General features: G+C 57.0%; 1 protein-coding gene across 1 annotated transcript in view; it reads right to left on the reverse strand.

Moving 5' to 3' along the window:
- Nucleotides 1-4,660: 4,660 nt before the first annotated feature.
- The window catches only part of RUVBL1 (RuvB like AAA ATPase 1), a 31,359-nt gene continuing 12,554 nt past the window's right edge, over nucleotides 4,661-23,465 (reverse strand). Inside the window, exons 4-11 of the mRNA XM_027523488.1 lie at nucleotides 19,073-19,224; nucleotides 16,384-16,473; nucleotides 15,519-15,668; nucleotides 13,921-13,984; nucleotides 12,691-12,889; nucleotides 9,267-9,369; nucleotides 5,816-5,907; nucleotides 4,661-5,004 (exon numbers count right to left, since the gene is read on the reverse strand). Of these exons, the coding sequence (XP_027379289.1) occupies nucleotides 4,845-5,004; nucleotides 5,816-5,907; nucleotides 9,267-9,369; nucleotides 12,691-12,889; nucleotides 13,921-13,984; nucleotides 15,519-15,668; nucleotides 16,384-16,473; nucleotides 19,073-19,224 (1,010 nt within the window). The 3' untranslated portion in view covers nucleotides 4,661-4,844. The remainder of the gene's footprint in view (nucleotides 5,005-5,815; nucleotides 5,908-9,266; nucleotides 9,370-12,690; nucleotides 12,890-13,920; nucleotides 13,985-15,518; nucleotides 15,669-16,383; nucleotides 16,474-19,072; nucleotides 19,225-23,465) is intronic.

Raw genomic sequence — 23,465 nt, forward strand, 5'->3', positions numbered from 1 at the left:
GGCACTGAAGCATGAGAGGTGGGGTGCCCCATCACGACCCCCAGGAGCTCCATCAGAGGAGCTCCCCCAACTGGCGGAGCACAGCAGCCCTCCCCACCGGGCAATTGCGCTCTGCCTGTGGCGGAACAGAGCCCTGGAGACCCCTGCCCTCGCTCCCCACTCCGGGCCTTTCCTGGAGGGTGGGCTCTTCCCACCCACCTGAGAAGAAACGCCCCGGGAAGCTCCCGCAGGTGCCTCTGCTAGAGGCCTCTGCGGGGCAAGGAGAAAGGCCTGGGGAAGGCCACCACCCCTCCACGCAGGAGCCTCTTGGGGTGCGCCCAGCCAGCCTGCCTCAGGCCCACTGCCACCCCCCAACCCCTGCCTGCCCCACACCCTCCCCGGCCCAATCTCCTGAAGGCCTTCACTGGGCCAGCTCCCCACCAGGCTGAGTCCTCAGGAAGCGCAAGGGACATGGGTGGGCGTGTCCTGCCCAAGGGTCAGCAGAAGGCTCTGCACCCACCCACCACCTGCTGGTGCCGGGGTCCAGACAGTCCCATGGGGCCCCTTGGGCTGTGCCCCCAACTCCCCTGCCCCGAAACAGACCCGGGGCACGGGGGGTGGGCATCGCACTGCCCTGAGCAAATAAAAAAAGTGCAAAGGAATGGAGGCGAAAAATCTCCCTAATAAAAATGCTAGAGAGTAGAGGGTGGCTGACGGCAGGAGGCAAGGGAGACTTTTAAAATTGAAAGCCGGATTCAGTAAGGTTTCCGGATGCTTTTTTCCCCTTGGGACGCACGCTCCTTCCCTGCCCCTCCATGGGTTTGGTCTCCATCGCAGGGAACCAGCCAGGCTTGGCCGCCCCGGCGGGGGCGGGGCGGGGCGGCGGCGCTGTGCGCGGGCGCCGCGTGGGGGCGCTGTGGCCTCGCCGAGGCGCGGGGCGCGCGGCCGGCCGGCTGCAGACTCGGGAAGGGGGTAGGAGGGCCCGGTGCGAGCCCGGCTGCTGCTCGCCCCCGTCACCTCCTCGCGGAAGCCGCCCTACCGCCCCCGCAGCACCGGCCCGTGCTCCTCCCGGGCCGTATGCCGTCGGCTGTCTGGAGCCCGTACGCCCTCGCGCATGGGGCCAGGGGAGAATGCGGGCGATCGGGCCAGACTCCAGGTTTTCAGACGCCGGGCCGTGGGGAGAGGCTGGTGGCCCGCGGGCGGAGGCCGAACGGTGGTCCCCGCGCCCAGCCCTCGCGCAGGGCGGCGCACGCGTGTCCTGGGACCGCCAGCCCCGTGCGCGCGCGTGCGTCCCCGCACCGCCGCGTCCCCATTAATCACACGGCGACGGCGATGTCGAACGGGCGGTCGGCGGGCGCCCATCGGCGCATCTTATCGCGCCGGCCCAGCCGCCGCGCGCGCCGCCCATTGATCGCGCCGGCCGGGCCGGGGTCAGCGCGGGCCGGCGCCTGACAGCGCATCCATCGCCGCAGACGCGCGCTGACGGCGGCCCGGGCGGCACAGCCTGGCCATTAATCACCGCGCCTGCCGCGAGTGACGGCCAGGGTGACGGGGCCAGCCGGCGACAGCCAGCCCGGCGGCCGCCCCGGCACCCCTTCCCCGGGGCCTCCTGTCCCCAGGAAACGGAGGCAGGACAAGGACGGGATGAGTGGGCCCCGGTCTACTCTCAGCGGGCCCGTTTCCGGACGCCAAAGGGCCGGACTAGGCTGGGACAGAGCGGGAAACCAGCGCCCCCATCCCCGTTGCCCAGCCCTGCCTGCACCTCATTGAAGAGGGGGCCAGGGGGCAGCGAGGGCCGGCATACCCTTCCTGGAAGTAGTGGACATTAGGGGAAAGGCCCAGACCCCTGCCGGCTCTCTCCCCTCTCCAGCCTGTGGGCCTGACGGGTCCAGCTGCAGGGGACCTCCAGCCTTCCCAGGACGAGCTGTCCGGACCAGGAGGGGCAGGGCCCGGCGCCCAGCCACTAGAATCTGGCTCCTGTTGGATGAAGTGTGGCCTCCTCCTCCTCCAAGAGGGACAGGGGTCGGGACTCTTGACTGAATCTCAGTAAATGGAGTGCCTGATGCAGCCACGGCAGACCCCCCAAGTCCGCACACCAACCCATCTTCACAGGAAGAAACCAAAGCTCAAGAACCAGAGGGATCAAGGGCAAGGGTCAAAGACAACCCAAGCTGCACCCCTGCCTGCTGAGCCCCCCGGACCCCCGCTCCCGCCCACCTATCACCTCTGCCGGGACCCTCCAGGGCAGGCGCTGCTCGGCTGGCGCAGACGCTGTGGGGCACCTGTATCTCTTGCTCTCCTGGGCAACGCCTGCTGGGGTCTGAGGAGTGGGGGGCGGGTGGCGTCCAACAGGGAACGCACCCCCACCACTCAGGCGCTCCATTTTATTAGAAAGAGGGTTGAGAAAGGTCTGCTAGCCAAGAAGTCATCATCATCTGTTTAGTTCTAAAAACCAATATTCTCTAAGAACCTATCTTGGGGGTGTAACCTAAGAGGTGTGGTGGTGAAAAGACGTGGGCGGAGAAGATGGAAGCAGGGCCCTCCCTTTAAGAGCCCTTAGGCCCAGGGCCCTCACATGCATTCCTGGCCATTAGCACAGGAGCAGGGAGCTGGGATACAGGCAGCTCACCCATCGGGCTTGCTGGGAGGCACCCAGGACAGCCTGGGACCAGAGCGTGGAAGATTAGCCACTTCCTACCAACAGCCCCCTCCCTGCCTCACGCTAACATTACAACAGTTCTTCACGTTGGAGCTGAAATAGTGCAAAAAATGGGGCTGCTGTAATTGTTGGTAGATTATGTGTCAGCCAGATAAGATGTAACAAATATTTCCCTCCCCACCAGGGTCTGTTTCCCTCTTGGTAATGGATGGAGAAACTTCTCATAGTCGGCGAGGGATTGGTCGTAAAAACTTCGCCTGGAAGATTAATGTAATAATCACAAGCTTTGCTGGGAAAAATAGGAGGGAAATTAAACTAACCCAGCCTTCCTACCTGTCCAGACCTGTCTCCCTCACTGTGAGTGCCGACGGACGAGCAGACCATCTCTCTGGGCACCACCAAGGCCAGGAGACCTGGGGAGTGTGGACAGCGGGCAGTGAACACGCGCCCATCCTCCCCAGGGCTCGAGGGCCCACCCCCACAGCTCGGCACACTGAGGAGCACGGCCTCCAACCACCTGACGAATCGTCACTAGCTGGGCAGGGGACCCCCAGCCCACTCCCAGGGGGCTGCTGCGAGCATGCGGGAGGAGGCGCAGGCATCGCGACCCAGCAGGGCGAGCTGTTGCTGCATCTTCATCTTCGGTTCACGCTTCTGTGGGTCCAGCGCGCCTTAAGCTGGGAGACCAGAGACATGGGCGCGGACTCGGGGGAGAGGGTAGCCAGGTAAGGCCAGCGCACATGGCCCTGGCCTCAGGAAGCACCCCACCACCCCTCCCTGTGCCCACTTCCCTCACACCCCCCACCTCAGGACCCCCGTGCTGGGGAGCAGCAGGGCCCTCACAAGACCCATGCTGGCAGCGGGGCTTCGAGGACCCCGGCACTCCGCCTGCCCGCCTGGATTCCCGCTCAGCTCCGGTGACGGGGGTGCGTGCCGGCTGACTTACAGTGGTGCTGAGGATCCCCATCTCGGCGGGTGCCCTCTGGTGCACACAGAAGCACCCGAGACCCTGCCCGTGAGGCGCTGCTCCTGCACCGAGCACTGCCCCCGGTGGGCGCAGGGACAAGGGCCGGCCCGGCAGAGCGCGCCGTGGTCCTCCTGCCCGGCAAGGGCACCCAGGCGGCATCTGCCCACGCGCCGCGGGCCCGCCCTCCCTCCCAGGGCCTGACGAAAGACGTCGTCCCCGTGACGGGGGCATGGCTCAGGGACACAGGGTCCAACTGAAGGGATCCCAGTGGTCAAAGCTGAGGAACTTGGGCAACAAAATAACGTCATACTGGGTTATAACCCCAAAACATACAGTAAAAATCCCCAGTGGCTACGTCTCGGTGCTCCCAACACGGGGCCGTGTTCAAGCCCTGGCTGGGGAACTCCATGCCAAAACCAAGACCCAGTGCAGCCAAAGAAATTAAATAATAAAAGAAAAGCTCCAGAAGTCCGTCTCGACACAGAAGAGAACAGATGATCTCCGGGGCAAAGACACTCAGCCTCCAGGAGGTGAAGTGAAGGTGCCGCCCCCTGGGAGGGCTGGGCTTAGAGACGCCTTCCAAGGAGGACGGTGAGGAAGGCGGGCAGAGCAACCCGACGGCACGCCCGGGCCAGGGGGCCCACGCCAGCACAGCAGCCAGGAGCCCCGCCAGCGGGCACGCCCGACGGCCTGATGGAAACGCCCAGTGCTCTTCTCCTAGTGACCCTTAATCCCAGTTTAATCACGAGAAAAGCACCAAACCTGCCCCACTAAGGGCGCTATGACAGGGCACCTGACCAGCACTCCTTAAAACTGTCCGGGTCATCGGAGACGAGGCAGCCCCAGGTGTGACATGGGCGCCGGGTGGCTCCTGGGGTGGACAGCAGAGAGCTGACCGCCGAGGACATGCGCAGAGCCCAGGGCGTGCGCCGCGGGCTGAGTGCACACGACGTGCGTGGCGGCGAGGGGCTGGGCCGTCTTCGCAGCCCTCCAGCTCTCCAGCCGTTCCACAGCACAAAGGCCCCTTTTTAAACATCAGGGGTCAGATGCCATCATAACCTGTCAGGATTTATTAGAAACACACCAGCGGCAGGGTTCCTTCAAAGCAGCCACGGGAGGAGCTACGATAATTTACAGGAAGCATTTCCGTGCCGACCGCACCCGGGTGGGGACAGCACCCAGCGTGGCTGGGCCGGGGCCTGGCTGACCGCAGTCCCCGCGCAGAGGCCCTCGGTTGCCTCACTTCATGTACTTGTCCTGCTGGTCGGCCAGAATCTTGGCCGAGGACTTGGCGTCGTAGAAGAGCTCGCTGATCTCCTCCACGTGCTCCTTCTCGATGCCGTCCTTCCCGTTGATCTTGGCCAGCAGGTTGGCCGGGGTCAGCAGCTGCACGGCGTACCTAGAGCGGCCAGGGCGGGGGTGAGTCGGGGCCATGGGCAGGAGCCCTTGCCCATGCCAGCAGGAGTGCTCATGAGCCCCGGGAGCTTGTGCCAGCTGCTGCAGACGCAGCAGACAGGGACAGTGGTCACTTCCCAGAGAGCTGGACCTACCACCCCACCAGAGGAGCCAGAAGTCACGAACACGCCGTAAGCCCCGCCACCCGACTCTGTCACCGCCTGAAGTGCTCAGCAGGCGGCAGCCGCACTGTGGGGAAGGGCCCGCAACCTGGGGCGCACACAGTGGTGGGGAGCCAATGCCAGGGTCCAGACGGGGCGGGGCACACGGCGGGGAGAGGAGCACGTGCCCGAGAGCACACGCGCCATCTGGAGGCGAGCACGTCCAGCGCTTCTGCACGTACCGTGCCACCCAGCCAGCTGGCAGCTCTGCATCCCCCTTAGAAGTGAGGAGCCGACGCCAAGGGAACCAGGCTGGGCTAAGCACTAAGAAGCTGTGACTCACAGGAAGGGATCAGGACACCGAGGGGCACCATCCACAGCAACCGGCTTCTGGCCGCTGGGAGTAGTCAGGACAGCCGCCTGTCGGGCTCCTCCCCGCCCACCAGGCAGAGGCGCCGGGGCTGCAGGGGGCTGCCTGCCCCGCCCCCGTGTCCAGTCCTGCCCCCCTCCTGCACCCCAGGGGCCGCCGGGCAGGGGGCCCATCTCGGGACGGAGGACTTGCCGCCGCTCAGCTTTCCCAACACTGCCAGCGGGCCGTTCTGACCCTGGGCCAGGCCAGGCCCCCATCCAGACAGGGCCCGGGAGCCAGCTCACCTCAAGGTGGTCTTGGTTCCAATCTCCCCCAGGTGGTTCAGCGCTTCCTCACTGATGTTGATCCCCTCTGTCTGGGCTCGGATCTTAATGATCTTTGGGAGAAAAACTGTGATCAACAGTGGCCAACCTCAGCATTCTCGTGCCATCTCCTGAGACCATAGAGGCCCAACCCGGGTGGGCGGGGCAGAGCCTCCCGTGGGCACTGCAGGCCTCGCACCCCTGGGGGACGCAGCCACAGGACCACAGGAGGCAGCTGGTGCCTCCTCGCCTTGCCCCTCAGGGGCTCCCTCAGGGAAGCCAACCCCCCTCCCCAGGGCGGGCACCGCCACCTGTAAGGCAAGGAGAGGCGCCCTTTCTCTGCCTGACGTGATGGTTAAATACGTTTAAAAAGTTACTTTTAAAGATTCAGCAGCCCTCGTAACATCACTGGGTGACATCACATCTGTCAAGAGGAGGCTGGCGCACGTGCGCTGATGACCCCAGGGGCTGGCGGGAGGCAGGCTGGGCGGGGACGGCAGGGCGTGTGGCGCCGGGGCGCTGGCCGCGCAGCAGCACCAAGTGATAAGGGGCAGCGGGGTAATGATGCTGCGTGTTGTGTGCTGAGATAACTCGGGGACGTCGAGCCTTGTATAATACAGGAATTTTTCACTCTGGCAGCTTCGTAAACAAGATATCAAGAAGCCCTTGTTTAAATTAAAGCCATAAAGACGTACCCGGGACACAGCCATGGAGGCGGGAGAGACTGAGCCCAGGCTACAGCGTCACCAGGGCAGAGGGACCAGAGGGTCAGGAGCTGTCCGCAGGGAAGGCCCAGCTCGGAAGCAGGCCCGCAGACGTGAGTGGCGAGCGGGCAGGGGCACGGTGGATGGGGAGGCAGCCCCTCTGCAGTAAGCGGTGCCGCCAGGGCCAAGGGCCAGGCGCTGGCAGGAAGGTCTCAACTCAGACTTCTGTACGAAATGTCCTGAGCGCTAGAGTGCTGTCCACTCAAATATCTCACAGACGCTGCACTGGCCACGTCAAACGTCGGCTCAGCCGGGGGCTGCCAGGTGTGACCTCAGTCACAAGCATCTATGTGCAGCTGAGCAGGGACGTCACCAGACGGGCACGCGGACGGGGGAAAGCAGGGGCAGAAGGCTCCCGCCAAAGGACGCCCCTCTGGTAAACGCCCATCAGAGCAGGGCAGCTCTGCACTTTCGAGTAGAAAGAGCTTGTCACCAACAGCTGGATCTGCCACAAGAAGTCCCCGGGGCCTCGGGAACTCTAGGGAGATGTGGACACGGGGTCCTGGAGCCTGGTGGGGAGACCCCAGCCCGAGCGGCCGACACTGCAGGGTGTCAGGGATGCTGTGCTCTCGCTCTCTCTGGAGCAGGTCACAGCAATGCCAGGAGCTCCTGCTCCAGACCGCTCACCAGTGACAGTTCATAAATTAGATCTTTAATCATTTAATAACCTGCAAGGGATAGTTTATGAGGGTGTCGGCGCTGGTGGCAGAGTACACAAGTTACATCATTTTGTTTTTAAAAAACCCACCCAAGCTCCAGTAGAAGTGCTGAGACTGTCCCCTGAATGGCATGAGCAAAGTCAGGCTCGTCCTGGAGCTGGTCTGTCATCTCCTCGCCCAAGAGAAAGCCCAAGAAGAGGCCCCCCCGCTGAGCCTGCGGACCCTGGGGCAGCACGCATATGCGGGGTGGTGGTGGGGGGTGTGGGGGGGTAGGGCAGCATGCTCCGGGTGGAAAGGAAGCCACAGAGGTTGGCTGGCTGATCTTGCGATGCCAGCCTGGAGCCCTGCTCACTGAAAGCTGCTGAGGAGCCTGTGAGCAGCAGTCACTCCTCCCTGAGTTCCCGTGCTCTCCCTGGGGCCTCCCAGCGGCCCCGAGAGGAGGGAGCGCTTGTCCCGTGAGCAGAGGCGGAGGCCCACAGAGGACACCACACAGCCACGGAGCGCCGTGGGGCACAGGGCGCCGCCCTGGCCACAACGGTTGGGGTGAGGAAGGGGCCGGTGTCTCCTCTGCTTCTGCTTCTGCTCCTAGTCAGTGAAAGCCTTGGCTTCGACCCAGCATTTATCCAAGACCAAGAGACTCTCATGTGGGGACAAGGCCTCCAGCCGTGGACCCCATCTCCCACCCAGCTTGCTGCCGTCAACCACAACCACTGGGGTCCGATCCATGCTGTCACGCAGGGAGAGCTCTGGCTCTACACATCACGGGCCTCCTGGGCGCTAGTCAACAAGACACGCAGGGCCAGGCCAGACAGGCCACAGGCAGGTGGGGAGCTGCTACGCAGGGTCCAGGAGAGGCCCTCTGAGCTCCGAAAGGAGCGGCCTGCTGGCCAACTGCCACAGAGACTCCCTCCAGATGGGACATTTCTCACGGGGAGGAGGCTGGTGGCAGAGACTTCAGGTAAGGGGCTTCAGGATGAGACAGCCTGGGTCCCAGACCCAGTCCTGCCACAGATGGGCCATGCGAACCTGGACAAGCTAACCAGTCTACATCTCAGCACCCGCTCTTTAAGAACATCAGTAGTAACTGTCCGCCCTACCTGGAGTGACGGCATCGAATGACTCAGTACCCCATCTGAGTGCTCTGGAGGAGAGGGTCTGGCAGAGTCCCCCGGATGTCAGTGTGGCCCTGGGCCACTCCAGGTCCCCAGCCGTGGCCATACGCTGACCCACAGTGAGAGACCAATGCCCCATTGAGACTGTCTGGGGTCAGGTGGGCACAGCAGATGGCTGGGCCCCGCAGTGCACAGCCGGCTTTGTGTCCTGGAATCGCCACGCAGGGCTCAGCCAGCACAGGGGGAGAGGATGGCTTGGAAGGCCAGAAGGGACGGGGCTGCCAAGGCTGCGGGCATGTGGCTGCGGCTCCGACTCTGCACGGAGAGCTGGGGCTGCGCCCTGGGGACGAGGCCAGTCCCGCAGCCGTCACCTCTCCCGATTCAGCACAGGTGGAGCCGCCATGCAGGCCCTGACCTCAGTGCTCCCTGGGCACCTTTCCTGTGAGCCTCACTCCACGACCCCCACCCACACGCTCTCTGCTGGGACCTGGGCTCTGCCCGCAGGAGCCAGGCTGCTGTGGGCTCTGGTGGGCTGTCGCCTGGGCGGGCCCATCACTGAGTGGGCTCTGCCGCCTCTCTCAGAGCTGGGACCTCCTTACTGGCGGTCCTCCCGTTGTTTTTCCCACTGTCCCTGTCCGAAGGTTACCAGGCGGGATGGAGTAGAAGAGAGGACCGCCAGGACTCCCGGCAGCTGAGCCTCTGGGACACTAGAAGCAACGCCCCGTTGGCTCACGCGTCATTCAGGTGGGCCAAGGCTTGGGAGCACGGAGACACGCCCGCGGCAGGCAGCTCCGTGGGGAGCAGTGGGGGGCCAGGGCCACTCACGGGCACCGTCCTGCTCGGTGTCAGGGACCTGGAGGGCGAGCGAGGGCAGGGAGAAGGGGGTGGGGCTGCCCACCTGTTTCATCTCCTGCGGGGTGTACAGCATGGTCCGGATGATCATCACTCGGTCCAGAAGGTCGAGAGGGATGCCGTGAGGAGAGGTGACGTCCTCCGTGCCCCTGCAAGGCCGACAAGTTCCACGTCACTCAGGCCTCTCTGGACAGTGGAAACATGGCTGAGGCCCCGGTGATAACAGAGCAGCTAGTTCTCGTCCTGAGAGTCAGAAGCAGGACCGCAGAGGACACAGACTAACTCAGGTGCCATCAGAAACCGCGTCATTGTTTTTGCAAATATCAACACCACAGGAAACTGGGGGAGGAGGAGAAAAGCCAACTGGAATCACATAGAGACTGTTCGTACTGGCACCTGTCACGCCCTCTCGCGTTACCCGAAGTGTGTAGGTCCGTTTGGGTCGCTTCTGTCCCTGTTGTTTCAGTATTAACGGCCCAGGACGAGTCTCACTGGACCCACGCCGCTGGGCAGTCACACAGTGCTTCATAGTTGCTGTCATAACTAACGGTGTTTTAGGCACACTGCCGTGAACATTTCCTCAGCATCTCCCACAGAGCCAGACCCAGCCCTGAATATCTCCCTAAACATGAATGGGTGAACAGAGGACTATGTTCATTTCTGCAGCCACAAGAGCGATCTGGCCCCGCTACCCTGCAGCCAGCACGGAGCAGCCTAACAGCACGCTGCTTAAAGGCCCGGGAAAAGGAAGGCCTAACGCCTCATCTGAATTTGCCTTTCCTTGACTATTAACGAATCACGTGAATGCCTTCCCTTACGTTCCTTAGCTCTTTTATTTCTTTTGAGAACTGTCCAATCATATCCTTTGCCTGTCTCTCTCTCGAATCCTTAGCCAAACCAGTGAATGGCCACCCCACCGGGTTGAACAGCACCAGCTCCCAGTGGGCTGTGTGCCCGGCAGAAACGTGTGGCACACGTGCCAGGCTTCAGCCGTGTCTGGAAGCCCAGTGGGCTGAGCCGGGGGCTCCTGCCTCCACTTCTGGAAGCCACAGCAGCAGGCCCCCAATTCTGGCCTCCCCAACACTTAAAAATAACTAAAACGGCAAACTATGTTATGTGCATTTTACCACAATGAAAAAACTGTTAAATCTAATACATAAAAATAATTAAGACCTTTTCAAACAAAAAAGGAAGCAGACTAGTAGCAACTACAAAACATTAAGACATCATTAGAAAAAAATAAATCTTTTTCACCAACAAATATTTCTAAAAATAATAATAAAGAATTATAAAGATAAAATTCTATCATGATTAAAATCTTAGTACTTGGTATACCTGTAATTGTCATATTAAACAAAATAACCTTTAAAAACTACATTTAATATTCAGTTATTTAATTCTGTTTAGGCTATATGTTTCTCTTTTTAAAACCTATTTAGATATTCTCCTGGGAAAAGTTTAAAAGATCTCAATTCGCCATCCTAAAACATCCCCAATTTTACAACACTCATGATAAATTATCTTCATTCCAGAGATAGTAAATATAAAAAGTCTAGAGAAAAAAAGATTAGGGAAAAAACCACAAAAGAACAGAATTTATCAATATGTGTTAAAATTTTTTCTTTTGGTTTTGAGTCCATAAAACTAAAAATTTAAACAGAAAAAAACCCCCAAAAACCCTCTGCTTAAAAAATACTAAGCACTTCTCAGGAATTAAAGACCAAAGACTGTGGAAATGTATTCAAGCTCTAACTCTTAGGTACAAAGTTTCTTTCAGACAACGTATTAGAGAAAATGGTTTCTGGAACACACATGCTTCTGGATGGGGCTGGGGCCAAGTTCCCCAGGCCCCACTGGGCGGGTTCTGAGGTCAGGGCCACCCTCCCGTGCCTCTTTTTCCCTAGACGGCATGAGACGAAGAGGACTCTGGTCCTGAGCGCTCTCGGCCCAGCTCTCGGCCGGGTCGGCTCTGGCCGCGGGGCTCCCTCGGCAGGGGCGCCATCTGTCCAGGCTGGGCCTGTCTGCCCTCAGTCACACTGAATCCAGGCCCCACCAGAGCCAAGCCCAGAAAACACACACAGGGTCTGCGTGGCCAACACCAGACTCACCAGGCCAGGCGGCGTTTCCAGGTGCTGCCCAGGCGGCCAGGCCCTGGCTGGCCTGGACCTGGTCCAAGCTGCCTTCCCTTCAAGACCAGAAGACAGCTGTGACGGTGGCGAGCGGTGCTCTTAACAAGACAGCATTACAGGGGTTCAAAGAGGGGCTGCACGAGGCTGCCACCGGCATGGACAGCGTGCACACAGAGCCGCACCCTGGGCGAGAACGGCCGCCTGAGTGGGGCTGCCCCAGAGCCCACGGCACGGCTGGCGTACGAGCTCAGCGGGGACAGAGCTCCTCTGCAGAGGCGGGGCTCGGGTGCAGGTTGGTCTAGGCTCCGCACTCGCTTTGGCTGCTGCTCTGTGCTGAGACATTCACGGTCTTGGGGTCTCTCTTCAGATTCCCGCTCCCCCTGGGCCAGGAGCACGCAGTCTCCGGGCCCTGCCGCCCTCACCACTGTGTGGCAGGCTTGCAGAGGCCCTGCACCACCCCGTCGTGCCCCAGCACTGCTGGGAGCAGGCCCAACACGCAGGGCGTGCAGAACACGGCAGCCAACGACTGGGCACACCGGTGCTCACTCGGGCGCTGGAGGGGCGAGGCCTCTGGGCGCCCTTCCTTTTCTAAAGCTCTTCCTTGTTTTTGGCTGAGCTGGGTCTTGTTGCTGCGTGTGGGCTTTCTCTAGTTGCGCTGAGTGGGGGCTGCTCTCCAGCTCTCACTGCGGTGGCTTCCCCTGTTGAAGAGCATGTGCCCTTGGGCACGTCAGTAGCCACGCTGCACAGGCTCCGCTGTCCTGCAGCACGTGGGATCTTGCTGGACCACGGAAAGAGCCCATGTCCTTTGCACTGCAAGGCAGATTTTAACCACTGGACCGCCAGGAACGCCCCTGGGCTCCCTTCTTGAAGGTGGGCCTTGGGGATTGGGAGGGAGGTACCAGTGTGGCCCCAAGAAAAGGTTTGGGCCAGAAAGAAAGGACAGGATTCACTGTCAGAGGCCAGGGTTTCTCGTCCTATCTGTGGCCAGGGGCACACCATGCTGTCATTCTGGTTCCTCATCTGAAAAGTGAACTCACAACACACACCTCGGGGAACTCACGTGGGACGGAAGTCAACACAGGCCGTGTGGCTGAGGGCTGGCCCACCCGACCTTTCCTTTGCCCACTCCAACCAGATGACCAAGTCACACCCATGGGAACCCCAGTTACCACGAGGAAGCCCTCACATGCAGAAACAGAGTGACTGCTCGAGTGAAATCAAGCCACTCCGAGCGTTTCCCTCAGGATGAACAGGGCGCCCTCCTCCCCAACTCGACGGGTGGCGCGACGGGGTGATGTGACCCTGGAGACCCTGAGGAGCCTGGGGGCAGGGGGCAGGTACCTGATGACGCAGTTGCCTCGGTTGGACGCGAAGATGACGATGGGCGCGATGGAGGACTCGAGCGCGCGGTGCAGGTAGGTGAAGCACTCGATGTCCAGCATGTGGACCTCGTCCACGAACAGCACGCCCGGGACCAGCTCGGCCACGCCCTGGTCGATGTACTTGTTCACCACCTTGTTGATCTCCCCCCGGAGTTTATCTAGGAGTGGACGAGGGTGGCGGGCAGGGTCAGTGCCGTGGGGAGGCGATCGCCTTTCTCTTCACTCCCTCCGAATCCCACCCAAGCCCAGGTTTAGAGCTGGGCTTGAGTGCGAGCTGTGTGACCCCAGCATCAGGCTACAACCCCACTCCAGGCTTCAGTTTCATCTGAAATTGCGCTACTGTTGCCTAAAAGCAGAACCCTGGCACGCTCCCCTGAAGGTGTGTTAAGTTTGTACACGCTTGTCTTCACCAGGACGCACACTCCTGGTGTGGTCTGTCACACTCCCCACCGGGCCTTATTATCTCAAACCGGCCTGGAAGATGGGCAGTTTTCATATGCAAATTCCCCTGTGCTACACTGAGTAAATGACCCTTTCTCGTGGCCTGTGTGACAAAGCTTCCGTTAATTAACTTTCAATCAAGCGCCTAGAAGGAATAGGGTGCATTCAGAATCCTCTCTGGAGGAAAACCTGTGAAGAATGACAAGGTCTGAGGAGAGGTCCCATCTCAGAGCTCGAAGAGGGACGAGCATCTCAAAAGCTGAATAACTGTCCAAGGTCATGGTTTTCTTTCTCCAAACCAGCACCTGTACCATCAGCAGGGGGGAGCAGCCCACACACCCAACACCTTCCACCACAGCTAAGAGGCGGGGCTGGAGAGACCATGCTACGATAAGGACACTGCCCTGGGGGTTCACATCGTGCCACTGGCTGAAATTTGCAAGAAAACAGGTTTAACGTTGACAGTTTTCAAGTAACAAAGCTATCTGTGGTAATTCGGAAAAAGAGGAGCATACAGTTAGCAAGAGGAGCAAGTAAATCAGAGGCCCACAAGGGCCAGGCAGCCTGCAGCCTCACCCGGGGAGGCGGGCAGGGGCCACCAAGGCGGCGGGCGGTGCGCTGCTGGCGGGACGCGCCAACGACCGCCTGTCTCCCTCTCGGGATGCGCATGGGGCAGCCCCCGCTGTCAGGAGGGGCAGGATCCCACGCACCGCCAGGCTCCAGCCCCCAGCACTGCGTCTCGTCTCACCTGTGATCTCCGTCTTCTTGGGCTTCATGAGCTGGCCCATCATAGACAGGATGTCTTGTCCCCCCTGCACAAGAGAGGGCTCAGGAGTCAGTCTCGCTTCCTAAGGCAGCTGCAAACACCTCATCACCACCTCCGCCCGGGGCCCTCATCAACTGATCAAGTCAACAGGGGTCCTGAGAAGCAGAGACCCCGGCACCTGCACTGGGAACTCGGGGAGCTTCTCAGGACAGGACCTTTCAGAGGCCCCCCACCCTGCCAGCGTCTAGCAAACCCATCCCAGCCACGTCTCTTCCTGGTCCCGACTGCCTGCCTGACTCCACAGGGCTGCCAACCCTTCCCTGGGCACCTGACTCTCCAGGAATCACTTCGAGCCCACCTGCCGGGAATCACATCCTGCTTCCCAGGAAGCTCCAAGCCCGTCCCGCTGCCCCAGCCCCGTGGGGTGGCACTGACTCTGGGCCTGCATCCTCTCACCAGGCCTAGCGACCAGAGCCGCTCAGGGCCTGGAGCCTGACTGTGCAGCAGGCCGCCCCCCGGCAGGCTCTCCAGCTGCCAGCGCCTCCATGCAGGCAGCCAGAAGACAGCTCTCCACGGTCACCTGGGGCTGCCAGGCCCTACCGGGCACACAGGTGGTCCCTGAACGCACAGCAGTGAAAGGTGGCAAAAGCTTCCTGACCACTGAGGACATCTGATCCCCAGAGCAGCCCCGCCAGGTAGGAAATAGTATGCCCTCTTCTCAGAGGAGCAGAGAGAAAATCAGAGAGCCCTAAATCATAGAAAACCCGAAGACTCAAAGTGACCATTAGCTGAGCCAATCGGTGTCGGAGCAACGCAGTCCCTGAGCTGACTCGGGCGAGTGGCTCTCGCAGGCTGGTCTGGGACAGCTGCTGCACAGACCGAGCGGAGGTTCTTTAGCATTTTCTTGGCCAAGGCTCCAAGGGACAAAACACCCACAGATCAGATTTCAGGTTAGAAAGCCTGTTCCCTTGCTAGCGGGGATAGCCTCTTTTAGGACGAACAGGAAACCAGACCCAAAGACCACCAGCGGGGAAAGAGTCAGTCCTCTGAAGCGCACGTTCCCCAGAGACGGCAGAAAGTCATCCTGCGCTTCCCCACGTTTTATTAGTCAGGACACAAGCATCCATCTTCTACTCACATGAGGAGCAGGGGCAGCTCCAGCTCAAAGCTATAAAACTGGGGGTTCTGCTAGGCAGGGGGAAAACCGCTCTGTGAGGCTCTCTGACATCCTGCAAAGGGCTCAAAGAACACTCCTGCCCCCGCCACTCACACCCAGAGCATGCCAGGCCCGAGCCAGTGCTGGAGGGAAGCCAGGGAGAAGCTGGCAGCTCAGGCCGGAGGCTGGGCTGGGAGAAGGAGCAGTGTGCAGGAAGCCATCTGTGACTAGAGCATCTGAACTGGAACAAAGGAGCCCCTCGTCGCTCTTGGCAATGTTAATTGCTGAACATTACAGACAGAAAAGGACTGTCTGCCCTCAGAAGCGGCAAGACTGACAGCTTATCCAGGAGCCCCCAGCGCACAAAAGGAGCCGCGCTGGCAGGGCCAGCGGCCGGCGGCCCAGCAGGAGCGGGGGGCAGTACCTGGGGCCGTGCGTTGGCCACGTCCAAGTCGTGCAAGGTGACGTCCTGGATGATCTCCTTCTTCTTGTGCACGTCCCCCTTGGGCAGGGGGACGTACTCTTCGGCTTCAAGGTCAAATTCTGTGGCATAGGTGTCACACCTGCCCTGCCTCTACAGAGACAGAGAGAAGCCTGAGTGCCTGGTGAGGTCCACCGCCAAGTCCCCACGCCACTCAGCGAGATAAAAGTCTCCAGTCCCAACTGCGGCCAACAGCCGCCTTGACAAACTCCAAACGTGGCCTGGTCCCCTGCTGCCAAGAAGGCGCTATCTGCTCATCGCCGGGCTCCAAAAACCCAGCTGAGGACACCCGACACTTTCTCCCAGAATCTCCCCCTTGTTTTAACTGCATGCAATTCCCGATAAAGGGCAAATCCAGTAGATTAACTGGAGACGGAGGGGCTGCTCAGTCTCTTTTGTAGGTGGGTGATTTAGTGCACGATATGAAGTATTATGCTCATCCATTAAACAGTGAGGAACTCTGTACAGGACCCTGGAAATCAGATACTAATGCAGCATTCCTTTCCACATGCATATATCTTGGGAAGAAAATACCAAAGAGATAAAAGGAAGATTAAATACCCTGCACATTTCAATTTGGAAATGACTACCGCTATTTCACCTCCTCACTGTTCTCCCCTTCCAAACAGGTTTTAGTATTTTTCTAACAGACTGTCTGTTTTCATCACGAGGTTACAGAATGCAGATACAGGGAAGGCAAACTTGACTAAACATAAGGGGCAGCAGGCCCAGGGCCCCTCCCCACGCACCCCGGACCCCATGAAGAGAGAAGGCCCCACCCCGCCCCCGGGTCTCCTTGCGGTGTTACCTTCACGGCCCCACTGTTGGCTTCTATGTAAATCACATCTCCAGCTTCTACTCGCTCTTTTTGCAAACTTTCAAAAATGCTGGGGTCCAGCTTAAAAAAAGAAAACAAGTGAACCAGGGACCTATAATAGACATTACATTCTGACACACTGCCAGGCGCTTCCCGTGTGAGAGCTGAGGTAGTCAGTGACCACACGGAGAGGGGACGTGTGTGTGAGGACGTGTGAGGCGGGCTCTAGAGCCTGCGCGCCCCAGAGAGCAGGCAGGAGGGGGGCACCGAGGGAGACCCAAGCTCCTCCTTCCTTTTACTCCAGAGGCTGCAAACTGGCAAACGCAGCTCTAACCACTTACAGGTGGGGCCCACGGCCCTAACACCCCCTTTTGAGACTGCTCTCCCTGCGGCAATCCCTGGCCCTCCCCACCTCGGGCAGGGGCGGCAGTTTCTGCACCAGAAGCAGGGACAGAACCTGTGTACTCTCCACAATTGCCCTTCAGCGGGCCTGTGGTTTAGACGAGGCTCTCTGAGCTTCACTTTCTTCACCCACATGACAGCACCCAGGCTAATCACATCACAGATGCGATTCATTCAAAGGAAACATAAAACCAGGATCTCTCTGAAGCCAGTGGACTCAAATCCCAGTGTCTGCTCCTTGGGCCCAACTGCTTCTATCTCCAGAAGGAAAAGCAGCACATCTGGGAAAAGCTGCCTTCTCCAGATCGTCCAGACTCGGGCCACCTGGGTGATCGATATTCTGGGAGAGCATCTTTTATAAGGAGTCTTTATTTAGAAACGTTTCTCTCTGTTGAACTTCAAGGGGAGCTGTTACTCTCAACTGTAAAACAAAACTAGAATAAAAACTTACCAGGACTCAGTAGGAAAAGCCACACATAAAAGCACACATGTTGTGTGATCCTATTTTTATGAAGTGTTCAGAAAAGGCAAAGATACAGAGACAAAGTGGACTAGAGGCTGCCAGGGCCTGGGGGTGGGATGGGAAGTTACTGCAGATAGGCATGAGGTTTCTTTCTGGAGTAACGAAAATGTCCTAAAATTGGACTGTGATGATAGCTACGCCACTCTGTAAACCGATTAAAAGTCCTTGAGTCGCGCACTTAAAATGGGTGAGTTTTACTTACAGTGAGACCTCAATGAAGTTGTTACAAACAGTACCACAGGAGCCCAGGCCCACCCTCCTGGACCACCGCCCGACTGAGGCTGGTGCGTGGTGGGCCCGAACGGGGCTGGGACAAGGGCGGCACTCCACAAAGGCAGAGGCCTGGCCTTCGCCCTGAAACATCGTCTCCCCAAACAGCCTGCGCAGATACTCAATGTGGCAGGAAGTTCTCGTTGTGAAAGCAAAACATTCATCCTCTTGTTATTTTCTTACAGAAATTGTGCCAAACAGCTTTATGGATAACTGAAATTTAAACTGTATACCTTATGTTATCTATCCTACATTCGATAGTACACGTTCTGTTTTTCTTTTTTTGGCATCACGCATTTTTGTATCAGTTAATTTCCCAAATGAATTGACTAAAGATGTAATTACTGGAAAGGTGGCAGATCCTGCTAAGAAATGTAATTAATACAGAATGGGAGAGATGAGGGGGAGGTTTAAGAGAGATACTTGCAGAGGCAAGCTCCTGAGATGGAAACCCTGTTAGGACAAAGAAGAATGGTCCTTTGGAGAGGCGACGTTTTTATGATCTCCATAAAGCAGTGACCAAGACACCACCTTACAAAGTCAAAGAAAGATAAAATCGCAGAGGAAGGCAAAGATGGAGACGTTATATGGTCAACCTGCTGCAGTCTACAGATAGGGAGATGGAGCCCCAGAGAGCTCAACTGACGCCTAAGGGTCCCACAGCAAGTTACAGTGCAGACAGCAGTCAGTGGGACTTGGAGAATCCGCCCCACCACTGACTAGCTGTGCGATCCGAGGGTAAACGCTTAGCCTCCTCGTGTGCCTCAGAGCTCTTTATCTATAAAATAAGGGAAATCACACACACACAGATTTGTTGATGCACTCAGCCCAGGGCTTGACACATACAGTGAATAAGTGCCGTGAAGAAGAGGCTATTCCTTATTTTAATAAGGCAAAGCCACAATCAGATTGTTCCATTTCACAACATCAGCAGCTGCCACTTCCCACTGGCCTGTGGTGTCACACACTCTCAGTCACTTCCCACTTTCAAACCCAGTCGTTATCTTACACTACAGTCTCCTCAAGGCTTACGGGACAGGGGTGGGAGGTTCACCCAGGACCTTCACCACTGCCACCACCACACTTTCCACAGAGCCCTGGGCCTAAGCAGAACTGACCAGTGAAGCCATCACGGTTTCAAGGTCCCAACACACAAAAGGGCCTGCAGCCGGGACTCCGCACCAGGCCCCTCGAGATGGCTCCGTCACGGCTCTTCAGCCCTCACCAGATCGCTCAGTGCTGCTTCTCCTGTGAGCGCCAGTCAGCGGCCAGGCCCGAGACACGCGGTCCCCTGGCGGGACGCAGGGTGGCACCACGCAGCTCAGTCCTGACACACACGATTTCCTCGGCGCCAACGAGCCGGAGCCGTCCTCACCGAGTCGTCTGCGTGCCGGCCCTGCCCACAGGTGCTGTCTGCGGCCCTGCACAGACGCGCTCACACAGGGAGGCGCCTCAGCAGAGCAGCGCCCACAGGCACGCGCTCACCTTCAGCTGCTTGGTCCCCTTGGCCGTCTTGAGCCCAATGATCACGTGGCTGATGGTCTTGCCGTAGCCCCCCATGGGATTCTCCGTCTCACACGGGGTGAGCTCCGTGACCTCTCCTTCGTACACCTCCTTGGTCTCCTTTATCCGAAGCCCTGAAGAGAGATGACAGAAGAAACCCTGGTGAGAGACTCGACGCCCGCCCTCCCACTTTTCCAACAGTCTTTTTAGCCATAAAACCTCCACGTTATAAGAACCAACGAGTCAGCCTCGCTCACACACAGTCCTGGGGAGGGAAGCACTGCGCAGACGCAGCCCCAGGGGTGAGGTGAAGGGCCCGTCCCTCTCCAGGGAACCGAGGACTGGATCCGAGGCTCCGGGACCCCTCTCCTCCGACCGCACTACAGGGCCGACTCGCTGACAGCGTTTCCCATGGAACCTGCCCCGTCCTTCCCCTCCAGTCAACGTGTGCCTCCAGAACCCCTCGCTCCGTTCTGCCAGCCCTTGAGTGTGGCCTCCCCGTCTCTATCCAGCTTATACTTTGCCCAAAGGTAAAAACAGAAACATAAGGGAAACACAGACTCGAACGAAGATACGTGCCAACGAGTCTACCATACAGACCTTTACCTGTATCCTGATGCCACAACAACACTATAAAAGAAAACATCATGACACTTACGGGACAACGTGAGATTTAAACAGGAACTACATACGTGCTGATATTTAAGAATGTACTGTTAATTTCCTCTAGGGGTGAAAATGGCATTTTTAAGTCCTTATTTTCCAGAGATTCACACAAATATTATAGGTCAGAAAGCAGGTCTGCAATCAGATGGGGCTACGGGGAGCCTTCCTATCACTTGACTACTTTTCTTGGCTACTTGATACATTCCAAAATAAAAATTTTAATAAAAGAAACAACAATGAAATACTACTTTACAACCTCCAGAATCACTAAAATTAGAAAGACGGGCAACACCAAGAGTTGGTAAGGATGCAGGACACTGCTGGTGGGAGTGTGAGCTGGTTTAGAAGTAATGTACTGTTTATTACCTCCTCAAGTTGAACACATGAATATCTGTGACCCTCCAATTCAACTCCAAGGTTATACTCTCAAGGCTGCGGTGCACATGTGCATGCAAGGACACAGCCAGCAATGGTCACCCAATGTCATTCTTACTCGCCAAACACTGGCAATGTTTCCCCACGTCTGCCGCCTGCACTGTGATGTATCCATACAAACAAATATCACGGAGCAATGAAAAACGGTTGTGGCTACTCGCAGCAATAGGAATGAATCTCAGAAGCGGAAGGAGAGCTGCCCCTATGCGGATGCTCTGGGGCACTGGCGATCATCTCTCTCTTGACTGGGAGCTAGTTTCATGGTTTTTCAACTTAAAACAACCCACCGAGACACAGAGCGATGTTCCGTGCATTCTTCTGTATGTATGCACCAGACTACCAAGTCACTTAAAAAAAAAGCCCAAGTAAGCACTGGGGCTTCCCTTGTGCCTCAGTTGGTAAAGAACCTCCCGCAATTCGGGAAACCCGGGTTGGATCCCTGGGTCGGGAAGACCCCCTGGAGAAGGGAGAGGCTCCCCACTCCAGTATTCTGACCTGGAGAATTCCATGGACTATACGGTCCATGGAGTCGAGAAGAGTTGTACACGACTGAGCGACTTTGACTTCACTTCAAGTAAATAACAGCAGCAGGACCAGGCGCAGGAAGAACGCTGCCAGCTGAAGCTGAGAGGAGGCAGCTCCAGATTTCTGCTGTGTCCAGTCACGTGCTCAGCCTGCAGACTCACTGATCCCCCCTGATTGCATTCCGGATTTCGGGGGGCGGGCCCTGTCATCACTATGAGGTTAAAGCTCCCCAGATGATCACAACATACAAGCCCAGCTGAGACACTCATCTACAGAATGAACCAAGGACTCTGCTCTGCTCACGGCATGGAGACATCAGCTGGTGAGGCGGGAAGCCCTGTGGTGGCTGGGTGCCTCACCATCAGCTTCTCTGTCCTGACCTCCTCTGTCCGCACTGCGGGCCTGTGGTGTCTCGGACTCTCGGTCACTGCCCACTCTCAATCCCAGCCATTATCACTGGCTTGGTTTCCTTCTTTGCCCAGAAACCCAATCAGGACAAAGACTCAAATATTAGGGTTAGGGAACAGTTTTACTCTCCTTCACTCCACCTGACCGACTACAAACGGAAGTCTTAGGGTAGCCCCAAAGGAGAGGCTGCACTTCCTTTCTACCGCACCCAATGCCTAGTTCCTAAGAATGAAGACAAAAGTTTTCCAAACGACATGAATGCACCAGAAGATTGTGACAAGATGGAAATTTCTATACTTTAAAAATGAACTTTGATATATTTTTTTTTAAATCAAACCTTATAGCCCACAGAGACAAGCTCCTTCAAATGGAAGGCTTCCTTCTATTTCCTGGCAGACAGCGGTGACACGAGATTCCTGAGTGGGGAAGAAAGGCATTCCCGTCTCTCACTAGCCCTGCATTTGTTTAGAAGTTGCTCTGTGCTGACAAGCAGGCAGGGGACGTGTGGACGGACAATGAGACCGGCTGTTAGCCAGGAAAGGGGCCGGGCTGGCGCGCTCTCTGGCAACGACGTCGGGAACGACACAGGTTTCAACTGCTGGCTCAGGTTTCTGAATCCCTGACAGGGATCTTCATCACGTCGAGGAAGCAGCACAGACTCCTTGCTTTTTATTTCTGGTCGGCTTACTGCTTCCTCCCCACCCGCTCTGCCACTTCACAGGAACTCAAAGGCAGAGGAAGACACACAGGGCTCCCTTTTGAAGGCAGTCAATGGCCTGCCTTTCTATTCTGGGGCAGGGTCAAGAAATTCCTCTTCACCTTGCTGCCATCAAAAGAATCACATTGTCCCCTCACCTCAAAAATGACAGATGCTCAGGAAATTTATCTTCAGTTTTCTCAAATTTTAAGGCATTTAAATTAACTTAAAGCAATTCAGACATACGCATTCGTGTAAAGGTGAGCTTTGTCATCTTTTACCAATTTCAGAAAATCATTTTCTAAATAAATAAAAATATATTTTAAAAGCACTCAGGTAACTGGAACTGATTGTAGCATCTTACTTTTTATCTCATCAGCTACTGAGTTAAATAAAATCTCTGGCACATGTTCCTCAAATTCCTGAAAAGTACTCAGGAAGAAGTTAAACCAGAAAGAGGGTCTTGTGAGCCATTTCCACTGTTATTCCAGAGAGAGCACAACATGTAATAACAGGAACTGGACCTTACAAAGATAAAAGCTGTAAGGAAGCAAGACACAGCACCTAAAGTGAATTCTGTCCAGAGAAAGTTTATAAATGGGGCAAAACTAAGCCGCACTGCCCGCAACACACAGGGGTGTACAGGGCTGCGACGCTCAGAGGCCACTGCCACGGCTCTCACGCCCTATGGGGACGTGTGGGAGGCGAGGGGCTGTGCCTGGGAGAGCATGAGCCATGTCTGATGCTCTGTACCCTGAGTGAACGGTGGCTGTGTGAGCATCTACTTCATTACTGTTAAAAATAGGTGTTTTTACACTTTCCTATGTGTATGTTATCTTGGTCATGAAGATCTTTTTTGTACAGTTCTTCTGTGTATGCTTGCCACCTCTTCTTAATATCTTCTGCTTCTGTTAGGTCCATACCATTTCTGTCCTTGATCGAGCCCATCTTTACATGAAATGTTCCCTTGGTATCTCTAATTTTCTTGAAGAGATCTCTAGTCTTTCCCATTCTGTTGTTTTCCTCTATTTCTTTGCAATGATCGCTGAGGAAGGCTTTCTTATCTCTCCTTGCTATTCTTTGGAACTCTGCATTCAGATGTTTATATCTTTCTTTTTCTCCTTTGCTTTTTGCTTCTCTTCTTTTCACAGCTATTTGTAAGGCCTCCCCAGACAGCCATTTTGCTTTTTTGTATTTCTTTTCCATGGGGAAACTCCAGTACTTTGGCCACCTCATGCGAAGAGCTGACTCATTGGAAAAGACTCTGATGCTGGGAGGGATTGGGGGCAGGAGGAGAAGGGGACGACAGAGGATGAGATGGCTGGATGGCATCACTGACTCGAGGGACGTGAGTCTGAGTGAACTCCGGGAGATGGTGATGGACAGGGAGGCCTGGCGTGCTGTGATTCACGGGGTCATGAAGAGTCGGACACGACTGAGCGACTGACCTGAACTGATGTGTATATTTCCATTTAAAATAGGTACATAAAAAATCCAGTGTTTCGGGGTAAAAAAATATTTTCAGTCAGAATATTTTGCAGTTTGACAAAATCTAGAACTTAGCCTGCTTTGCTGGGACCCCCATGGCTGTGCAGAAATGAAAGCTTTTCTCATTTTACAGGACATATCCCAATTTCCAAACAC

This window comes from Bos indicus x Bos taurus, chromosome 22 (genome assembly GCF_003369695.1).
Source record: "Bos indicus x Bos taurus breed Angus x Brahman F1 hybrid chromosome 22, Bos_hybrid_MaternalHap_v2.0, whole genome shotgun sequence".
NCBI lineage: Eukaryota > Metazoa > Chordata > Mammalia > Artiodactyla > Bovidae > Bos > Bos indicus x Bos taurus.